The sequence below is a fragment of the Acomys minous genome, assembly GCF_964271855.1.
Source record: "Acomys minous genome assembly, chromosome: 3".
Classification (NCBI taxonomy): domain Eukaryota; kingdom Metazoa; phylum Chordata; class Mammalia; order Rodentia; family Muridae; genus Acomys; species Acomys minous.
In genome coordinates, this window is record NC_140485.1 from 113355350 (window position 1) to 113373974 (window position 18625).

At 40.1% G+C, this 18625-nt stretch overlaps 1 protein-coding gene across 1 annotated transcript in view; it reads left to right on the top strand.

The window, feature by feature from the left end:
• The window catches only part of LAMA2 (laminin subunit alpha 2), a 588770-nt gene that overhangs the window by 412278 nt on the left and 157867 nt on the right, over positions 1-18625 (top strand). The window contains exons 29-30 of the mRNA XM_084776810.1: positions 1901-2035; positions 13518-13642. Of these exons, the coding sequence (XP_084632936.1) occupies positions 1901-2035; positions 13518-13642 (260 nt within the window). The remainder of the gene's footprint in view (positions 1-1900; positions 2036-13517; positions 13643-18625) is intronic.

Below are 18625 nucleotides of genomic sequence, written 5' to 3' on the forward strand. Positions count from 1 at the left end.
TATTCTCATAGGTGTGAGCTCAGGCTTAGGGTTGATGGGTCCTTCTTGTTCACACTCCATCTTAGGAGCAGAAACAGGGTCTCTTGCTGACACAAAGTCCACAGCTCTCTGGGCTTACAAGTGGCTGCCACAGCCACTGTGTTTTAGATGAGCTCTGTTCATCCAAATTCCTGTCCTCACACATCAGCTGCTTGTACCCACTAGACACCTCCACCATTTGTCATCTCTGCAGCCCCTGTGTGCCACCTCGCTCCTTTAAACACACCTAGGATTGTTCCTTCAGTTATACTTAAGTGAATTCTTCAGCTGTAATTTCTAGGCTATTTCTGTAACAATGGTGAAAATTAACTTCAATTATCAATAGCGTGGTGACATTTGCATACACTATATCTTTGTATGCATGGGAGCAAAAAGATGCAAAGGGTTTTTTGTTCTGTTTTGTTTTTGTTTTGTGGGTGTTATTACTTTGTTTTGTTTTACTGCTAGGATCCGTGTTTAGTTTGCTCAAAGTTGGAAAGGAATTAAATCTCATTAGAATTTCTTATAGGCTGATAAAAGCCAAGAGACTTTTAATTAAGTGTTTAATTGAGGCACACATTAAGCAAATCAAAATAAACACAAGGAGAGTGCTGAGTATTGATTTTTTTTTCTCTTTCTGGGGGACTTCTATATATTTCGTTCTGAGCTGCTTAGGCCAGATCAAAAGCTTGTGCAAGCATTAGGTAGTTCCTGGTAAAACATGTCTGCCCTATTAGTCAGCTGTCATTCTCTCATCAACAGGAAAGAGACTTTTAAGGGAAGAAAGAAAATCCAACTTAGCCAAGGTGCTTAAACAGCCTCTTTACAATCCTCAGTGGCATCCCAAGCCCTGCCTCCTACCACTTAATCAGAAATCAAACACTGTCTGATGAGAGAGACCATTGAGCCAGGGATTGGGGCTGGGAGACAGTCAGTCCCATCTGATGCCCAGGCCCTCTTACACAAGTCCACTGACGTTCTCTATCCACTCATATAATGAAACCTTCATGAAGACAAAAATCTTGATTTTTGCACATGTCAATTTTACTAGCAATTTTCTCTTGGCTTTTGTATTTTTACTGCAAAATGAAAAAAAAAAATACAGATCAGGAAAAGATAAATTTTATGAATGGCCTAGTAGTCTCCAAGACACATAGAGATTTTATTATTTTGAATTTTTTCTTTTTATAAGCTTTAAATCATATTGATATAAATAATGTGCCTCTGAATTTTTTTTATTCTGCTTTACTGAGTTTTTTTGTTTTTTTTTTTTTTTTTTTTTTTTTTTGACATTTACTAGTTATCCATCAAGCGCAGAGAAGCATATTTTTGGCTGACAAGGACATTGGACTAACATCTCGTTAGTCCATATGACAATGTTAGTTTAAAAATAAACCTCTCAAGAAAAAGACACTTTAAGGCTTTCACAGGCTAAAAGTGGTAGATGCAAATAAGAGCTTTGCTCTACTAAAATCTGATCACATGGGCACTGGCTGTGTTTGAGAACAGAAGGACCTAGCTGAAATATATCAAAATTGGCACTCACGCTTATAAATGATGCCCCCCAATTCTCCCCCCGTCCCCTCTCTGTCTCTGTGTGTGTGTCTCTCTGTCTCTGTCTGTATGTGTGTGTGTGTCTCTCTGTCTGTCTCTCTGTCTTGTCTGTCTGTCTGTCTGTCTGTCTGTCTGTCTGTCTGTCTCTCTCTCTCTCTCTCTCTCTCTCTCTCTCTCTCTCTCTCTCTCTTTCATACACACACACACACACACACACACACACACACACACACACGGAAGGGCGTGAACCAACATTGTCCACTGGAGAACTTCAGCACTGATGAAGAATGCTAACATGGCTTTCCTAACTGCCTTCTTTTTCTTTTAGACGTGTGCACCAGGATTTTACCGACTGCGTTCTGAACCAGGTGGCCGCACTCCCGGACCAACCCTGGGAACCTGTGTCCCTTGTCAGTGTAATGGACACAGCAGCCAGTGTGATGTTGAGACCTCAGTATGCCAGGTAGGCACCTGCAGCTTCGTGGACAAGACCTGTGCCCTTATATCTCTTTCCAAATGTGCAGTCCTGCATGCAGAGGCCAGTTCATCAACAGGAAGGGTGACTGTGGGCTTGACATAGACCATGCAAGGAGAAGACACAGTTGCCATGATCTTCATTTTAAGATGCAATGAAAACTTAAGATTGGGGGAGTAGGGTGGGGGGGACCCAGTTTCTCTAAAAAAAAAAAAAAAAAGATAATAGCAGCTTAGAGCACAGGAGAACACATGGAGGTCAAAATTTATGTGATGTGCTGTTAAGCAAAAGTAGTTTTGTTTTGTTGTATGGCATCTGGAAATTGTACCAAAATATTTAAAGGGTTAGGATGGTAGAGAGCTTGTGGCATGAATGATGTATTTCAGTGTTGCAAATAAAAGAGAAAGGAATGGAAGGAGGAAGGAAGGGTGGGAGTTGGGGACAGAGAGAAGGAGGGAGCGTGGGAGAGGGAGGGAAGGGGGAGGGAGGTGAAAAAGAAGAGAAAAGAAAGGAAATTTGTTATAAAAAGGAAAAGTTTCCCTAAATACACCCTAAGACAAAATGTTTATGTTTTAAATACTTCCCTCTGGGTTATTTTGTTTGTCTGTTTGTTTCTGTGTTTAAAAACAAGACATGCGGTACTTTCAGAGTTTTATATTCTGCCTTTTCAATATGCGGATCATGAACATCCTCAAGTGTCTCGATTGTGTATCCTATAACTTACCTACTTCTCATAGAATTGAGACCACTCCTAATGTCGCATCTTCCTGATGACCCCTCAGGATGCAGATCCATCAAGACTCTCCTGTCTTTGGTCTTGATAGTTCGGGTTCCCCTGGCACTGCTCACCCCTGAAGTTGAATCGTTTCATAGCTCTGGACATCTGTTTGTCCCATCTTCTTCTAGACGTCTGAACTCTTTCCACTGAGCCTTGTGGAATTCATGGGCAGCCCTCAGTAAGGTTCCATGTGGAATTCAGCTCTTCCCCTCGTTTTCTGTTCAGGTCGCTCACGGAAACCTGGTTGTCCCCTCACAGGCTGCCAACCCTGTGGCCACTGTCTGCTTCGCTCCTCTTTAGTCCTTGGTAACACCTTATCCCTTATGCCCTCATTTTAAAAAGCAGCTTATTTCGTGTCCGTTCATGTCCTTGGTTTTCTTTCTCTTTCTCTTTGTTTCCCAGATAGAGTGTCTCACTGGCATGGGACTTGCCAAGTAAGCTATGTTGGCAGGCCAGAGAGCCCCACCAACTACAAACACCTAGCACTGTGCCTGGCCTCTCACATGCATCCTGGGCATCCAGCTCAGATCCCAATGCTTGTATGGTTGGCATTTTTCTGACAGAGACGTCTCCTCAGCCCTTGCTGTTGTTTCTTCCAAAACCAGCAGCAACCAGAGGAAGAGAAAAGCATAGCTCACATGACCTCAGGGATCCCTTGGTCACTTTTTGTCTCTGTTATGTCTGATTGTGACTTGTTCCTTACACGGGGAGGAATTACTCTTTCTGGAGAAGACAGACTTTTAGGCTACAGATTCAACTGATGGTGGAATAGTTGTTTAACATGAGTGAGGCTCTGGGTTCACTGTATAGAGAACAGGGAAGATGAGACCAAGTCTTCTCTGTGTATTCCTTATCTCTACACTTTGCCATTCAAGGACATCACCCTGTTAATCTCCTATCCCATCTACAGCATCATGCAAAACAGAACAAAGCACTCTTTTTGCCTCTACTTCCTTCTTGCTACCACTCCTTCCATCACCAAAGAATTTTCTAGACCCCATCCACAGCTTCTCTGAGTCTAGGTGGACTCCAGGTACTAAAGACAAGCTTTTAATTCCAGATCTGTGGTAAAGCCAGTGGTCCTCTCAGCCCCAGGATTTACTCTTCTTGGCCTGTCATCACAGTTGGCCACCACGAATCTCCCCACTCGTTTTGGAAGTATGTGTTTGGTTCATTTCCCAGGCAGACACTGTGAAGATTTCAAACCCCCCTAGCTCCTCCTCCTCCTCCTCCTCCTCCTCCTCCTCCTCGCTCTTTTCTTTTCTTTTCATTGCCCTGATATCAACACATGGCATTCCAGGGACTCAGTGCTATTTGGTTCTCTTAAATCCACTTGTTCCCATGGTGACCTCACAGGTCACCTGTACTCTACAGAACCTGTACTGTATACCAAAGTCTTTACGCGATTCTTGCCACTTGATTTTATATCCACTTGAATCATTCTCAAAGTTTCTGTGGTGCATGAATGTTACGGGGTTGGTTTTTTGTTTTTGTTTTGTTTTGTTTTGTTTTGTTTGTTTGTTTTTTCCTTCAAAGATATTACCGCAAATAAATTTTTTATAATTAATATCACCTCTTCTTCATAATTCCTGATTCGTAAGTATAAGCACGATTATCTTTTTCCACGTTAAGCTCTGCTTAAGGCATGCATCTCCTGCTCCACTTGCCTTTTTGTTTTTACTATAATGTTTTGCCTCCTGTCATTTTGGAATGTGTTATATCATAAACGAGGGTTTTATCACCCTCACTTCTTGTAATTTTCTTAACTAGATGTCCATCTATTCATCCTGGTGACACTTTTATTCAATATTTTGATCTACTTTCCAAGATATGTTACTAGAAATTTGATCAAAATTGCATTAAGCTTCTTTATAAGGAGTTGCTGCTATATTTCTACAGTTCAGTCTTGTTTCCTCCACTTGGGAAGGTTCTTGTCCTCTCTCTTCAAACATTTTATTTTTTTAATTTTATTTTATTAATTTATTCAAGTTACATCTCAATTGTTATCCCATCCCTTGTATCCTTTCATTCTTCCCTCCCTCCCATTTTCCCCTTACTCCCCTCCCCTATGACTGTAACTGAGGGGGACTTCCTCCCCCTGTATATGCTCATAGGGTATCAAGTCTCTTCTTGGTAGCCTGCTATCCTTCCTCTGAGTGCCACCAGGCCTCCCCCTCCAGGGGACATGGTCAAATATGAGGCACCAGAGTACATGTGAAAGTCAGACCCCACTCTCCACTCAACTGTGGAGAATGTCCTGTCCATTGGCTAGATCTGGGTAGGGTTTTGAAGTTTACTGCCTGTATTGTCCTTGGCTGGTGCCATAGTTTGAGCAGGACCCCTGCGCCCAAATCTGCCTATCATAATGTTCTTCTTGTAGGTTTCTAGGACCCTCTGGATCCTTCTACTTTGACATTCTCCCATACTTTTCTCTTCAAACATTTTATAACTTATGGTTAAATTGCATAAAATGTAGGTTGCATATTTTATATATGGAAATTGGATATATTACACATTTTAATTTTAGTAGTTAACATTTTAGTTTGTGTTAGTAGTTCATTTACTTATTAGTCTTTATAATAAAAAATTTTTCTTAACATGTGTTTGATATCCAACCATTTTTTTCTTACAACCTATGAAGTTTCAATTATTTATATTTATAAAGCTTGGTGGAGTTTGCCTCCATGAATTTCCTCCATTCTTTTTGGAAATCTGTGTTTGGGTCATTTCCAATGATTTAAGAAAAATCATTCTTGGGCTGGAAAGATAGCTCAACATTTAAGAGCACTTTGCAGAGGACCCGAATTCAAATTCCAGCACCTATACAGAGGCTCATAATTGTCTGTACCTCCAACTCCAGGAGATCTGGCACTCTCACATAGACAAATATATGAGGAAAACACCAAGGCACATAAAATAAAAGTAAATTATAAAAAAGAAAATGGTATTTGTTAAAGAAAGTCATTCCTTGCCATATTAAGAAATATCTTTCAGTATTTCCTATATTCTCAAAGATACTTCCTTTCAATCTGGTGAAGATATTAAAACATAGCACATATGTGGTTGTGGCAGTGGGATGAGATTAAAGGCAGATTCAGGAGGTGATCGTGAACAGTGTTTCCAACTAAACGATGCGAGCTATGAGTGAGCTAATAACTAAAATTAACTTTCCTTGAATTCCCAGAACAATTAGTGTTTGCTTTTGGTGTCGTCGCCTTATTTTCTGCTTGTCTGTAAATTTCAACAGATAATTTTGGGGAAAGGCCCAACTCATAGGGTAAATGCATTATTCTTATGTAGTTTTAAAGGATTAATTTGTTTCATATGATTGATTTGGACGCACTCATAAATGAGAGTTTAATTTCACTTTTTTTTTAGCCAAAATTTATTGTCTTTTCACCATTTCCTTTGTTCAATTGGTTGTTATAGTTTCCTGCCTTCACAATTCTCAGCGAGAGTCTATTTTCTAAGAAATCCCTAGATAAAGTAAGAAACAAATAAATCCTGCCATCAAACACACACAGCATATACATTGTTATGCCTTGAATTTTTATATTGTCCTTAGGGGAACTTAACCTATTGAATTCAGACAACTTCATCTTAGAAACAGGCCTGTGTGGCAAACAGGAAAACAGCTCTTGGAACCCTGTGGTGCACCCGAGGAAGCAGAGGCTACTGACCCCTCCTCTGCTGGAATCCAGCCTAACATTATGTCTGATACACACAGCAATGCCCTTAGCTTTGGTGCAGTGGCGTTGGCTCCACTGTCCTGACTCAAATCCTGGTTTCAACTCTCACTGACTGGGAAAGCCCAGTCAGCTTCTTTAACTTTGGTGGTGCCTGAGGCTCCACACTTATCAAATGATAACTACTTACCTCTCAGAGTGTTTTTATACAGACTCAATAAAATACTCAACAAACAGCTTGAAACATGATTTGGCAGATGATTGACTTTATAATAGCAGTTAAGTGGGGCTCAGTGGTTAAGAAATCGTGCTGCTCTTCCCAAGGACTCAAGTTCAGGCCCCACTATTCAAATGGCACTTAGCACTATTGGCTCATTTCTTAACAATTAAACTTTACTATATAACCCAACTATCTTACACAAGAGGGAAAAAAGGTTAAAGGGAAACAAGAATGAACCTTCCAGTATCTGTTCCACGGGTCCCTAGGTGTCTCTGGCCTGTTCACTGATCCTTTTCCCAATCCACGTGCACTGGAGCTTGGTCCAAACCTACTTCTGTCATCCTTGCTGCCTGTCTGTCTCTCACGTGCAAGGGCCAGGTCTCCTCCTCCCATTGAGGATCAATTAGAAACACAATAATCCAGATGGAGCCCCCTGGTCTGCTTCCTGAATTCCAGGCCTGGGATGGCTCCACCCAGTCTATCTCAAGGTTAATCTCAGGGAGTATCCACGGTGTGTCCAAGGGCAAAGCCTGCCAAGATTGCTTTCCCTTGTGACAAAGTTTACAATCCTTCCCACAAAGCACATACCCACAACTCCAGTTCCAAAGGATCCAACGCCCTCTTATGGACTCTGTGCCTGCTACCTGTACACGGTGTGCATACATACATGTAAGCAACATACACATATAAAATAGAAATAAATAAAATACTTTAAAATAAAATTAAAAGCACTGTAATTGGTAATGATAATTGCCATATTAGCCTTCATTTATAGTCTTAAAACCAATGAGTTGATAATTAATAAGCAACTATTATCATGTCTAGCACTAGGCAAGATTTTCTCACTATCTTAGTCTTTTTAGTTACTGGAACAAAACACCATTCTACACTATGCTCCCTGGTTTATGAACAACACATATCATTTCTTACAGTTCTAAAGTCTGGGCTGTCCATCAAGGCATCAGCAAATTTTGGGTCTGGTGTGCATGTTTCCTAGTCACAATGAATGCTATCTTTCAGTGTCCTCACATGGTGGAAGCAACTTTGGAGTAGCTTCCTGCAGTGGATTTTTGTAAGAGCACAAGCACCCATCACAAGGGCTCTACCCTAATCATCTAGCACATCTCAAGGGGCCTAAGACCCCCACATGAAGAGTTAAGATTTCAGCCAACGACCAAAATGAAACAGACATCCAACCAAAAAATACCAAGCCAAACCCCTTGAGAAAATGATATTTAGATGAGGAGCCCAATTATTCTTTTTACTAGATGTATGGTTACCTTTATTTGTAAACAAGAGAGTAAAGAAAAATACATGTAAGTATAGAAAAATATAGTGTTAAATAATTCTCCCAACAAACACTACTATGAGACTGGTCTCTTCACAATTTCATAGTAGTTGCCTCCTCCTAGGTTTGATATGTCCCAAACCTTCCCTACTTACTCTTACTACAAATGCCTCAGTGGTTTCTGTTGCTCCTAATAGAACTCGTTTTTCTAAGAACGAAAGATTAGAACTTATGCGATGCTGTACTCCAAGAAGGGGCCGTAGAATGCTGACACATGTTAGTAGACAAACATTTATAAGAAGCCGTATGGATACGTGGACAGATAGGTTACATATTGGCTGTTCTCACCAGAGGAGCACTATGCCCACTGTCAGTATGAGCTGTCCTATTCTTCACAAGAAAACACTGAAGCTTCATCTAACTTGTATTTTAAAGGTACAGTTTGTAAAAATGGTGTTTTCATTGTGTTATAATTATAGAAGGAAAAGAAAAATACAAATTCTTTTCACTGATGTGTTCTGTTGTGTGATACAACATCCATATCTCTAATTCAATCCTAAATTTTCCTCTTCAGGAAATAGACATTAGATAGAGTATATGATATTTAAGGAATATTGCAAACTTTATTTAATCTAGCTGGCATCCTTGAAAATTATGGATTGTTAATATTTCATAATAGCTCTAAATATTAATGCTCTGAAAGTTTAGGTGGCCATTAACTTTAGCAAAAAAATAGGAAAACTATGTTTTAATTTTAGTACAAAATGCTGCCTATAGACTGAGATGGAGGAAATGCATACTTAATTGATTAAATATTTGATTTTTGAAACCTCGGGTGAATTCTCTTCTAGAGAATGGGCAGAATCTACTGATATGATTAAAAGCTCCATATGAAAAGTGATTAAGAAATTATGAAAATGTAAAATTAAAATTAAATTAAAAATTAAAAGCATTTAAATGTCTGTCCAGGTTTTATTTTTAAAAGGGTGGGCATCTCAGGAAAATGGTTGATGTTGATACCTAAGTGTGGTTTATTTAACCAGTTTTCATAAGCTGTTGAAAAATAAACAGTGCTCACTGGAGATGAAAAAAGGGTTCTTTCAACACAATAAACATCCAAACAGTTGGTAGATTACTATAAATGCAATAGGTGAGGCCTTAGGTTCCTGTCCTGCAGTATATTATCACAATCGTAGGACAGGAGGAAGAATCATATCTCAAATTCTTTTTTAAAGAAGTAATATTAGCTATCATGGGCCCAACTGTGTGTATATACCAGGACAAGAAATATACATTAATATATTCATAACATACTGGTAATAACACATACATTTTTCCCATTTATTCTTATAATGCATTTATGAGCAGGCAGTATCATTTCTTCTCTTATAGTCTATAAACTGATACAAGAGAATTAATAATCTGCTTAAGTCAAAAAAACACTGCGGATGGCATGTATTACTCAAGTGCAGCATTGCTTAAATAAGCAGCTGATTCCTGTCTTATGATATCCCCACAAACAAAGCTATGCTACAGACAGAATCTGCATACTTATAGATTAATGGTGTATATAAATTGCTGCAAAAGATGGACCAAGGTGAGCTTCAGAGTTGTTGCTAACAGTATGATACAGCCTCAGTAGTACAGGTTCAAAGTGAACATTTTGGATGACAGAAAACATACAAACAGGTGGCCTTTTGACCCACAATTAACAATATGAAATTAATGGGAAGAAAATTGATTTAGTTCACCTGTCCATTTGTTCTTGTGGTTTTTGTTACTAGTTCCAGTATGCATGTGTTGTGATAGGTCCTGGGATATAAAGATGAGGATGACAGCAGCACATCCCAGCAGCCCATATGATGTAGGTACGCTAATCGGGTTGTAGATTCAGTAGGCACCCATGCAGGACATTGCTGTTTGTACAAGCATCAGAAATCAAGGATGGATGGATTCTTAATGTGTTTGCAAATCTCAGCAGTACGCTTATAATCCCCCATGTTTTAAAAGAAACTAGCATTGTTAAAAGCTTAGCTTGTAACAAAAGACTTAGGAAGTAATGTTGTTCTTAGATATTGGCGTGCCTTCCCTGGGAAATGGGAATTAGACTTAATCTCCCAAATTTCAGAAGGCAGAACTCAGAATGCTGCCTTAAGACAAGAATGAAGCAAACGTTCATAGGCACAAGGAAAATTCTATTGCTCACAGTCATGTAAGACAGGAGACCTGCTTTATGAGATCTGTGCATTTTGTGATACCGGAGAGAAAACTTAGAAAGTATAGTGTAAGATTATGTCCAGTTACTTCTCACCTTAAGTCTGAAATGCTACAAAGCTGGGTTATATTAATTGAATATTGCAGAAGAAATAGGAGCCACCTGTAATCCAGGTTGTAGATAAAGCACACATGCAAACTTCACATATTCTAATGTACTATTGCATGATATGGGGGTGACTCTAGCTGAGACCCCTAGCAGCAGGGGCCATGGACACTGAAGAGGTCACCCTCTAATCAGACAGAACTCCTTGTGGAGAAAGGGGTACTCCATCCCACCCAAAATTTACTCTTCCTACAAGATGTGTAGGGATAAAGATAGAGCAGAAATTGAGGGAATATACAACCAATGCCTGGTCCAACCTGAGACTCACCCCATAGGAGAGAGCCAACCCCTGACACTATTAACGATACTTTGCTGTGCTTGCAGATGGCAGGTAGCATAGCTGTCCTCTAAGAGGCTCCACCCAGCAACAGATAAAAACACATTCTGCGACTTACAGCCAAACATTGGGCAGAGTGCAGGGAGCCTTGTGGAAAAGTGAGGGGGTGGGGAAGAGAAGGACCTGAAGGAGACAGGAGCTCCACAGAAAGACCAACAGAGCCAACTAACCCGGGCCCACGGGGGCTTGTGGAGACTGAAGCACCAACCAAGGACCATGAGTGGACTGTACCTAGGCCCCCTGTACATATGTACCTGATTGGCAGCTTGATCTTCATATGTGGGGAGGGTGGGGGTGGGCTGTCTCTCACAAGGACTCTGTAGTATGCTTTTCTATCACTTATCTTCTGGCAGGGCTGCCTTTCCAGGCCACAGGGGAAGAAGATGAGCTTAGTCTAGATGTGACTTGATATGCTGGGGTGGGTTGGGGGGGGTCTCCCCTTTTCTGAGGGGTAAGGGAGTGGGGATACAGGGAAGAAGGAGGGGGGTTGGATCAGGATGAAAAGGATGGAGGTATGATTAAGATGTAAAGTAAATAAATAAATAAATAAATCACAAAAAAAAGAGAGAGAGAGAAAAGAGAAAAACTACTAATGTGTAACCCCTGTAAATGTGTTTTAACTTATTAGGTATCCATAGTACATTCAGTTTCCATGGGACAGTTTCTGAAAATACTGTGCACAGTGTTTCAAGCCAATTGGCTAGTCATATGAAAGGGCCACGTGTCAAAGGCTGTTTCTAAAACAGCCTTATGGTTTATATGCTTTGTTTATGGAACTAGCCAGGGTATTTTATTCATTTAACCAAGTATAGCATGTTAGGGTAGTAGTGAAAAATCAACAATTCAGAGAAGGTTAAAATATGCTAGCTTTCTTGGTAAACAAATAATGTAAAATTGCAGATCGAAGAAAATTAAAACCACAATGTTGGGCCTCTGCATTTTTAGCAATGCTAATTATATTTAAGCAACAGAGTTCAGCTGTTAGAGTTATATCTAGATTACATAAAAGCATGATTATTTTATGCGAAAGCCAAAATTCTGAGGACCATTGTTGAAGAATTTGGCTTTGGGGCATTTTTACTTCTGTAATTATAAAATGTGATCTTGATGATCTCATTTCTTCAATGGCTTGTTAGATAATTTAAGGGAAAAAAATCCGTATGTACTTGTTTTATTTTGGAATCACTTTCTCAGAGTGTTGCCGTGAAGTATGGAAAGGCCTTGACTGCTAAGATCGGTAGATTCTTCCAGGTGGTCAAGTAAAGGATGGATATGGCATTTAAATCAGCACCATGATGCAACAAATCATTTTGTCCTGATGACCACTTTTCTTCATTTATGAGGTGCCGTACCCGTCCTTTACCATAATAAAAAATTTGACCCATGTGGCCCACGTAGCCTAGAACGTGAACTCTTTCATTCAGTCATTTAGAATAGTAGTTGCAGGCCGATGGTGTTTCAATTTGCTGTGTTAAGCTACACAGAAGGAGCTGTTAAAGCATATTTAGGACGCAGAGGAATGCGTATGAGAGAAAAAGACATTTGATATTAAGAGTTGAGATGAGATGCCCAGGTAAGAAGATGAAATGACATTGACTGAACAAGGAAGGGATTTACAAATGAGAAGTCCCAGAGGTAAGAGAGCCACACATGAGTGGCGACTTTCATGTGCTCTCCCGTGGTTAGCTCAGTGTACGTAAGCTGGAGAGGGAAGAGTATATTTACGTCTATCTTGTTACTGAATTGCACTTCTCAGTGTTGCTGTTTAGCACATTAAGGAGCAAGCCGTTGCTCTGACTACTGCAAACCCTGTCTTACGAAAGGAAGACAAAATTCATCTCCAAGTTCACCGTAATCCTTTTTCCCCCCTCTCAACTCTCAAAATCGTGTCATATTTTTTTCCCTAACAATACTCATGATTGCATCTTCATTGTTGTGATTCCTAATTGTCATCGTATTTAAGAATTCCTAAACTGGATATAAACTCACCAAGGTGGGATATGATTTCACCCTCTCCTCTCCTCACCCAGTGCCTCCTGGGTACTTCCTCTTACGTCCATATTGATTGCTCTTTCTGAAGTATGATTCTAATTGATGAGACTTTTTATACTCAAACTATATCTCACTTTGCAGTGCTTCTGATTCCTTGATGAAAATATCTTTAAACATATAAGTGGAAGACCTTGCATTATCCAAGCATGAACAGGAAGTATTGACAAGGGTTTCTGTGTCAAACTGAGTCCTCTATAATGGTGAATAGCCACCAACATTTTCCAATAAACAGATGAGTAACATTCATAATGTAGGAACAAGGCTTCCTATTGTGTGCACATTGTCTCTCAATATATTTATGCTTTCCACTTTGGATCAGAGTCCCCCAATGGACAGGCATCAGGGCCCAGGTTTTTTTACCACTTTCCAAGGCTTTTCACAGAGCTAAAATTTGAGAGATTCTCGAATTTCTATTTGCTTATTTTGAGTTAAAGAAAATTAACAGAGAATTTGATTTAGGTAAAACAAAATCTCTTGTTGATAATCTAGCTACCACACATAGTGTCAGCTTCTTAAATAAAAAAGATCTTTAAAAAATGTTTGACTCAAGAATTGATAATTGTAATCTCTCTCTCTCTCTCTCTCTCTCTCTCTCTCTCTCTCTCTCTCTCTCTCTCTCCCTCCCTCCCTTCCTCTCCTCTGTGTATGTGTACATTTATGGGGGAACTGTGTGATATGATACAGTGTAACTCCTTGTACATTAAAAGAAACTTTCATTTTCTTTTTCAGAATTGTCAGCATCACACTGCTGGTGATTTCTGTGAGCGATGTGCCCTTGGCTACTACGGAATTGTCAGGGGATTGCCAAGTGACTGTCAACCCTGTGCGTGTCCTCTGATTTCTCCCAGCAACAAGTAAGATTGACACATATAATCATTTTTCCCATTAGTAATCCCATCTGTCTGGGATATAACCTTGTTTATAATTTGCCAATTTTTCTGAATAGACAAAAAAAAAACAAAAAAAAAACAAAAAAAAAAAAAAACAAAAACCTCTCAAGCCACAGATTTTTTTAATAAGATAAAAATACAACCAAAGGCAGTATGTAGATACTGAATCACTCATTTCCATTCCAAAACCCTCTTTTGAGTAATAAATAATACTTAGTAATAAAAATTTAACTATCAATATTGACATTAGATTTGTTTCTAAGACAAGAACGTGTTAGAGATGCGTGAGGTTCTATGAATGCACAGGTCTGTGTGGCCTTTACTCTCTCTCTGTGATTCAGCTGTGAAGAACTGTCTGCATGTACACCAAATCACATTTGTGGCTGTTTTGTTTCCTCTCATTCTGTGGGTTGGATTCAATACTGGGAAAAAAATTACCAAAGAAGCAATTGAAAAACGTCACAATGAAATCAGGGTAACTTGCTGTTAAGTGATTTTTAGAAGTCAGCACTGGCTAGGAGCGCAGACCCTTTCGTTTCAGATGGTTTGAGCATGGCACCATGGAGCCACCACCTCAGGGAAAGGCGGGCTGAAGCATCTCGCTTTCATGTGCCTGAGCCTTCTGCCCTGGTTTATATCTATTATTGCAAACCCCTTAGTGTTTTCATTTACCTTTTTGCTAAAACTATCTATACTTCTGATAGGTGGTTTGTATAGGTTCAATTTCCACATGGCAAAGTCACTTACTTTCCTTGAAGAATTGGTTTCTATAAAGAAGATATGGCAGTTTGCCTAGCATTGGAACTCTGGATTCCTTAAGAATGAAAGAGCCACAAAGCCACTCAGACAAAATGAAATTCCACTGTGCACATTCACCCTGTGTCTTAATCTTTAGCTTTGTATGCATTCTGAAAACAGTTATGTATAGATTACCTCCCTCTCCTTTGCAAGTGTACTGTTCTCTCCTGGGTGCCGAACATAAATTGTTAGGTATGGTGGATATTGATGAAGATAAGATATAGGATCTTATTGCTCAAGTACAAAATTATAGGGGTATGAAATTATTTCCCTTTCCCAGCTCTCCCTCTGATGCTCCCACTTAAACAGAGGAATTCCATTTATTTCATTGTTTATTAAAATGTGAACCACTTGGGTTTAAAAAAAAATCTGTAATAATTCCTTTTTAGGTACACTGTGATACCTGCAGCTTCAGAGAGTGTTAAATAGAATCCTGCCATTTCTTGGAGAAAGTTCTTATAAAATGTTGGCATTTAAGGAAATGGTAACAGAATTTAAAGTCACAAATACCATTCTTAATACAGAAGAGTAAAAAAATATGTTAAAAGAAGGGCTATTATGTGTAATGCATTACCAGGAGTAGACTGGGGACTTCTAAAGGTTTGAATAGTTAAAAAATGATGTGCATGAATGCTTAGAAAGCACAACACAGGCTTGCTTAACAGCTAGCAAGCAAAAGTTTGGAGTGTGGGGTATAAACAGGACCCCACATTGCTGAAGAAGATGACTGGGAACATGGAGACTATAGAAGAGATCTTTGAATGCCAGTCCATAAAATTACCATTTAACTTTTAGTGTTAATTTAAAACATGCGAGCTTTTTTTCTTTTTAAAAAAGTTAAAATGATCAGAAGCACATTTTAGGAAGCCAGTTACGGTAGAGCCAAACGCAAAGAAATGAAGCAGGCAAAAAAAAAAAAAAAGCAATGAGACCAATTAAAAGGGTGATTGCACTAATCTGGGCAAAAGATAATGAGAGCCGAAAGCCAGGTGCCAGTCACAGAGGGCAAGGCAGGCGTGAGTGTGAGGGACTTGTTTCGCACAGCACAACACAACCGCTGACTAATTAAGTTGGCTGGGTGAGGGTCCAGGCAGGAGTTGAAAGCTGATGACTTTAGCCAGTTTGCCCCCCAAAATGGTGGAGCCATGAACTTACAGAGGGGAATCATGAGAGAGCTGCTGCTGAAGACAGGTAATTTACGGTTTAAATGGGTTCAGATAGATGTGAAAGGTCTGTCTGAATGGAAATATGCAAATGGCTGTGCGGAATGGAAATCTGAAAATTGCAGGAGCAGATGAAGGAGGAAATATGTTAATAAATGAATTAAAGTCAGATTAGATTTCTCAGGTGGATGTTCCACAAGGGGTGCACACAGAGAGAAGGAAAAATGGGCTTCTTCTCTTGAGGAGTCTCCATCACTAGGAAAGCAAATGCAGATGCAGGAGAAGCCAGGGGACCAAACCTCGGGCAGCATTGTCCCTGGTACCAAGGGAACCAGGAGTAATAGCTAGCCAGCACCCAGAATTGCTCTTTCAAAGGGGGCTGAGCAAAGGTGGCAGCTTTTACCAGGGAGGGTCACTGTTAAAGGATGACAATAGTTGGGGTGGACTTTAAATAGAGAGGGTTTAGGAAATTGCAAATATACAATTCTAGCTTGCTTGGTTATCAGAATCAATTAAAGAAATATTCATATTTTTATTTCATGATTTGAGTATAAATTTCATGCTAAGGAGCCTGAGAGATTCAAAACATCATAGTTATAGCCCAAATGCTACTCAGACTTTATTAACCACAACTGTAAGTATCCCTTTAAAATATCATAACCTGGTGTTCAAAAGCCAATATGTAGACAGTCAAATATGTGTGCATGTATCCTTCCATTTATTCAATTTTCTTATCATATATTTTTTCAGAGAAAATCTTAGGCAAAAAGACTAAGCTGATTTCATGACCCACTAATCTCACCAGCTGTAGCTTGGAACATATTAGCCTAATTAACACAGAAATATCTATGGATGGTAAGAAGGCTTAAGAAGCCAAGTAGAAAAAACTAGTCAGGGCAAAGAGAGACACTTTTTCCCCCTAACATGTAAAAATAGATTCCGAGCCACAGATGGGAGAGGTGAGATGTCTTAATTTACTGACTTCAGTTAAGGCAAGGGAGACTCTGTGACTACCAGCTCACAGCCTCAGAATTAGCTTCCTTCTCTTGGATCAAATCAAATACCATAAACCTTCAATGGTGTGAGTCAGCAGCAGCACTTTCACACACACACACACACACACACACACACACACACACACACACACACACACACACACACACTCTACTGCTTACGCCCAAGGAAAGGGCGAACCTTTGTAAGGTAGCGTCAGTCTATCTCTGCAAGCCTTGGCCCACAGCACCTCGCCATGTGATACCAAGCTTGCAGTCGCTTGCTCAATTCAAAAGTCTTCCTTCTCACTAAGGCCTAACATAACCCATATAAAAATCCAGCCCAATTTTAGGAATCCAGTTCAAGAACCACTTCCACTGCAGTCATTTTCCTGGCACAGCATGCTTCTGTGCTTTTTCATGCCGCCAATGCATGGCACATCACGCCTTGACTTCAATCAGATGTTGTCAAACTTTTGTAAAGTAGGAAGTACTCCTTCTTGGTATTCTGAATAAGAAAGAAAACATGTCCTGTCCTACATTTGTGTGGGGGGTCCCACATAATTGTACAGTCCATAAAGATAGAGGTAATATTTTATCCACTCCTTTGATCAACAAATATTTAGTGAAGAGCCAACCCAATGCCATCCGAGAATACCTTCTCAAACTGGGAATATGGAAGCCGGCCGAATAGTCCTATTTATTGCTCCCTTGGAAGTTGTGTTTTTCCATAAGTAAGACAGTGAACAGAGACATGTAATGTAAAATATAGGTTGAGATAATAGTTGCAGAACAAAGCAAGTAGCCCCAGAGAATGTGGGGGGGGGGGGTGAGGGTGGAGTGGGGTGGCGGGGGGGGGGGGGGGACATGCCATTGCACCATTTCAGTAAGGGTCAATGACCTTAGACAGGTGTGGATGGTGCAGTAATGTAAAAAAAAAAAAGTGGTAGAATGAGCCTATGGAACGGCTGCAAGATTAGTCCAGCTGAGGGGACCCTGGCCCACAGCTGGAGGAGACAGGGTTAACGCAGCTGAAGAAGAGTGAAAGTGGAAGAGGGTGGAGAGGTGAATGCTAGCAATTTCATGGAGGTCAGAGGTGGCACAGCATAGGATAATGTGCTGAAGCCACCAAGAGTAGCTCCAGTGACATTTATACATCAAACCACGATTTGATGGACTGTAGAAGAAAGGGGCAGCACTGACTCTGCGGATTTAGCAGAGGATACAGAAGCCTAACCGCTGACTAAGCTGAGGAAAGTCAGGTACATTTTTTTTTTTCCAGAAGAAGAGAAAATCAACTTTCAATGCCAGAGTCAACACAGTCATTTAAAGGCCCTCAGGACAAAGGAAGTGACTTAGAGGAGAAATCTAACCCTCAGCCCCAGATCACATTAACAGATGAAAAACACAAAATAGATCCAGTAAAGAAACAGCCTGTAAGCAGGGGTCAAAACCAGAAGGAAGTGGTTTCCAGGAGGCCAGGCAGCTCTGTAATCCAGCAAAGGTCCTGCAGGGAACAGCCTGTAAGTTTTACAAGCTGTGCAGTGGTGTGTTTGTGACAGAGAAGAAGGTGGTTACTGAGAAAGAACCACATACAGATGAGATAGGAGTCAGGGGTAGAGAGGAGCTGTGAGAAGAGAGATTGACACCGACTTCAGGGAAGATGACATTCCCATACGCCCGTTCCAAAGTCCTTTTATATGGTTGAAAATAAAAATCAAACCCATCACAAAAACTGTACTTCAACAGTTTGTACCAACGTGTCCAGGAGTGCTACAGTGCTTTAAGACATTTAATTTATCAAGGACTTTGTTGTCTTACAATAATTGACTGTAATCCATTCTATTGGCCAGTCTAGAATTGTATTTAAAACATCTAGAATCTGTTTCACGGGGCCTATGTGTTGTGCATGGGCATGCACCCACACACATGTTCTCAGCATCAAGTTTTCAGTTCTTTAATTTAATGTACAAGTTATGAGTTTGGGGGTCTAA